Source organism: Phlebotomus papatasi, chromosome 4 (genome assembly GCF_024763615.1).
Source record: "Phlebotomus papatasi isolate M1 chromosome 4, Ppap_2.1, whole genome shotgun sequence".
Classification (NCBI taxonomy): Eukaryota; Metazoa; Arthropoda; class Insecta; order Diptera; family Psychodidae; genus Phlebotomus; species Phlebotomus papatasi.
Window position 1 is genome coordinate 5,751,367 of NC_077225.1, and position 4,654 is coordinate 5,756,020.

Here is a 4,654-nt window from a genome sequence, read left to right on the forward strand (position 1 = left end):
GGCATCATTCCTCTCATCTTCATCCATGCGTTGTTGCCTTATACTTCTCCTGTGTTGGTTCACTCTGTCTTTTAACCGTTGTATTGTTTTTCCCACGTAGATTTTGTTACATTCACAGGGAATTGAGTAAACAACTCTACTGTCCATTAAGGTGTCCAATTTGTCTTTTAAGTTAGTGTGAAGATGGGAATTGTTGTTCGAGCCTTTAAAACAAATTTTAACTTCTTTTATCTCTTGTTGTAGGATTTTTCGTATTAAGTCACTCAGTCTGGGGATATACGTGAGTGAACGATATGTGGCATCTTCCCTTTCCTCAGCTGTTATTGATTGTTGTAAATTATTGTTGGTTTGTGTGGAGTGAACGTTCCACAGTGTGTTGATGAGTTTGCTGGGGAAGCCATTCATTCTGAGTTTTGAGTAGATTATGTTTCTTGTGTTTTCTTCATTGATTGTTGTTAATCTTTGTACACGTTTGATGAGCCCTATTGCTGTCCCGATTTTCTGTTGGAGAGGGTGTTGTGAGTAATAACTCAGCATTCTATCAGATGCCATAGGCTTTTTGTACCACATTGTTTTCAGGTGTGAGTCCTCTCTGATTACATACGTATCCAGGTATGCCAGACCTCTCTCATTTTCTACTTCTACAGTGAATTGTAGTTTTTCATGAAATGCATTAAACGCTAAAAGGACATCTTGAATGCTATCTCTTGGTACGAGGCAGAATATATCGTCCACATATTTTGTCAAGCATAATACTCTCACCTGGATGGATTCCATTATGTTGGTTAGTGCGAAGTCCATGACCAAGTCAGCAATGGCTGGGGATAGGGGGCCTCCCATTGGCATCCCATCGGTTTGTGAGTAGTATTGCCCCCTGAAGGTGAAGTAGCTAGTTTGAAGACAAAAAGCCAGTATCTCCATAAAAAGTTCCTTGTGAATTGGTGTGTGTGATCTTATGTCGTCCCAAAGATCCTCAGCTATCCGCAAGGCAAGATTGCGTGGGATGTTGGGGAACAGTGACACGACGTCCAAGCTAATCATCACAAAGTTCTCCGGAACCACGATGCTTGAGATCCGGTCCACAAATTCAAAAGAGTCCGTTACATTATATCCTCCTTTGTTCATTATTGGTTTTAAGATGTTGGTTATAAATTTTGATAATGCATATGTTGGAGAGTTTATGCATGAGACAATAGGTCTAAGTGGCATATTCTCTTTGTGCGTCTTTGGTAGGCCATATATTCGTGGGGCTCTTGAATTGTGGGTTGTTAGCTCTTTTTTAGTGATAAAGTCAATGTATTTTTTATCATGCATCTTTTTTACTAGCGTGTTGTTCATGTTCTCAGTTGTAATTGTCGGATCTCTTGCGATTCTCTTGTACGTGCCCTCGTCCGCCACAATATTTCCCATTTTTACCTCATAATCCTCTTTCCACATGAGAACCGTCTTGTTCCCTTTGTCAGAACGTGTAATAATAAGATTTCTGTTTTCTTGAATGAATTTTCTTGTTTCTGATTGTAAATGTAGGAAATATTTGTCATGGGGATTAAGTCTGTGATTTGTTAATCGTGTGTTGATAAGTTGTGCTATTTTTGATCTAATCATACGCTTTTTGTTATTATTGTTGTCATCGTTAGGTAATAAGTGTATAACATCTTCAATTTCTGCAAGCATATGTAACACTACTTGTGGTGGTAATTGGCCATACGGAAGGGAAAATCTAGGGCTAAGACCCAACAACATCTTCACCTCATGTGGTAGTTGTGCATCTGTGCTGTTCACCACCCATTCAGAAGACGGCATATTGATGACCTGTCCCAGCTGTTTCATCCGTAATACATTGAACTTGTTGATATGAGTGTGTGTGGCTCTTTGGAAAACGCGCCAAAAAACTTGTTCTTGGACAAGTAGAAAGCTCTGAATTGCCACGACTTGAGTTTCTATCAACTTGTGCTGTAGTACCGTTAATTGATCTTTGATCTCTCGAATCTCCCAGAAGGTTACCTTGATCTCCATGCTCAAAATTTTATGTTGAAAGCATTTAATCATGTTGTCAATCTGTCTGTTGAATGGTGACTGTCTCGAAATTGTCTGGTAAAGGCATCTTACATTGTTGATGATGTGTGATGGCATTACGCCTGTTTTTCTGCAGTGCAGCAAAAACTTCCTTCTTGCAATCATCCGTGCGAACTTTCGACGGTTTCGCATGTAAGCCTTGAGATCCGCCACTATGTTGGGTCCATGATTGTCCATAACGCATTGTAGGTAGTCTGTCATTTTTTCCGTGAATTTAATGTTTAAATGGATCTTTCGGTCTATCAATGGATTATTGAAGTCAAAACACGGTAAAGACCTTTAAGAAATCTCCTCTATTTCCTCCTCTTACAACGTTTCGGAGATGGGTTGTCTCCTTCCTCAGGTCTACAATTTGTTATTTGGAAAATTTTTTTAAAAAATATTTTCTTTTTCACTTTCAAATAAAAACTTACATGGGTAGGTATGGGGAAGATTTTGTCAAGGTACAATTAGTACTACACAATACATGCACTTGGACTTGGACTTTTTTCTGCACCAACAAATTCACCATGGGACGGCCTGACACAAAATGATGGACAACAATTTTTCACTCCTCTTCACAGCTGTGGAACTCCTCTTCCCCCCTGTTGTTCCTGGTCCTACATCTCTGTCCTATTCTGTGGAGTAAACCGGAGTAAGCAGAGCTGATAGCTTGTGTGTCTGTTTTTCGATTCACGTTTGATGTTTTTGTGAGGTATATATGTAATGACTCTAGATATTCCAGTTTTTTGTTTTGTTGACATCGGTCTAATATCTCTACCTCATCAAAGTGGAAGTTGTGTCCTCTTTCTCTCGCGTGCGTCACCAGGGCTGTGGCATCATTCCTCTCATCTTCATCCATGCGTTGTTGCCTTATACTTCTCCTGTGTTGGTTCACTCTGTCTTTTAACCGTTGTATTGTTTTTCCCACGTAGATTTTGTTACATTCACAGGGAATTGAGTAAACAACTCTACTGTCCATTAAGGTGTCCAATTTGTCTTTTAAGTTAGTGTGAAGATGGGAATTGTTGTTCGAGCCTTTAAAACAAATTTTAACTTCTTTTATCTCTTGTTGTAGGATTTTTCGTATTAAGTCACTCAGTCTGGGGATATACGTGAGTGAACGATATGTGGCATCTTCCCTTTCCTCAGCTGTTATTGATTGTTGTAAATTATTGTTGGTTTGTGTGGAGTGAACGTTCCACAGTGTGTTGATGAGTTTGCTGGGGAAGCCATTCATTCTGAGTTTTGAGTAGATTATGTTTCTTGTGTTTTCTTCATTGATTGTTGTTAATCTTTGTACACGTTTGATGAGCCCTATTGCTGTCCCGATTTTCTGTTGGAGAGGGTGTTGTGAGTAATAACTCAGCATTCTATCAGATGCCATAGGCTTTTTGTACCACATTGTTTTCAGGTGTGAGTCCTCTCTGATTACATACGTATCCAGGTATGCCAGACCTCTCTCATTTTCTACTTCTACAGTGAATTGTAGTTTTTCATGAAATGCATTAAACGCTAAAAGGACATCTTGAATGCTATCTCTTGGTACGAGGCAGAATATATCGTCCACATATTTTGTCAAGCATAATACTCTCACCTGGATGGATTCCATTATGTTGGTTAGTGCGAAGTCCATGACCAAGTCAGCAATGGCTGGGGATAGGGGGCCTCCCATTGGCATCCCATCGGTTTGTGAGTAGTATTGCCCCCTGAAGGTGAAGTAGCTAGTTTGAAGACAAAAAGCCAGTATCTCCATAAAAAGTTCCTTGTGAATTGGTGTGTGTGATCTTATGTCGTCCCAAAGATCCTCAGCTATCCGCAAGGCAAGATTGCGTGGGATGTTGGGGAACAGTGACACGACGTCCAAGCTAATCATCACAAAGTTCTCCGGAACCACGATGCTTGAGATCCGGTCCACAAATTCAAAAGAGTCCGTTACATTATATCCTCCTTTGTTCATTATTGGTTTTAAGATGTTGGTTATAAATTTTGATAATGCATATGTTGGAGAGTTTATGCATGAGACAATAGGTCTAAGTGGCATATTCTCTTTGTGCGTCTTTGGTAGGCCATATATTCGTGGGGCTCTTGAATTGTGGGTTGTTAGCTCTTTTTTAGTGATAAAGTCAATGTATTTTTTATCATGCATCTTTTTTACTAGCGTGTTGTTCATGTTCTCAGTTGTAATTGTCGGATCTCTTGCGATTCTCTTGTACGTGCCCTCGTCCGCCACAATATTTCCCATTTTTACCTCATAATCCTCTTTCCACATGAGAACCGTCTTGTTCCCTTTGTCAGAACGTGTAATAATAAGATTTCTGTTTTCTTGAATGAATTTTCTTGTTTCTGATTGTAAATGTAGGAAATATTTGTCATGGGGATTAAGTCTGTGATTTGTTAATCGTGTGTTGATAAGTTGTGCTATTTTTGATCTAATCATACGCTTTTTGTTATTATTGTTGTCATCGTTAGGTAATAAGTGTATAACATCTTCAATTTCTGCAAGCATATGTAACACTACTTGTGGTGGTAATTGGCCATACGGAAGGGAAAATCTAGGGCTAAGACCCAACAACATCTTCACCTCATGTGGTAGTTG

At 39.4% G+C, this 4,654-nt stretch overlaps 1 protein-coding gene across 1 annotated transcript; it reads right to left on the bottom strand.

The window, feature by feature from the left end:
• Positions 1-442: 442 nt before the first annotated feature.
• LOC129808618 (uncharacterized) lies at positions 443-2,277 on the bottom strand. The gene is made up of 2 exons (XM_055858404.1): positions 763-2,277; positions 443-538 (listed from the first exon to the last, which is right to left on the bottom strand). The coding sequence occupies exons 1-2, from the start codon at positions 2,275-2,277 to the stop codon at positions 443-445; spliced, it is 1,611 nt and encodes a 536-aa protein (XP_055714379.1).
• Between the last annotated feature and the right edge of the window lie 2,377 nt (positions 2,278-4,654).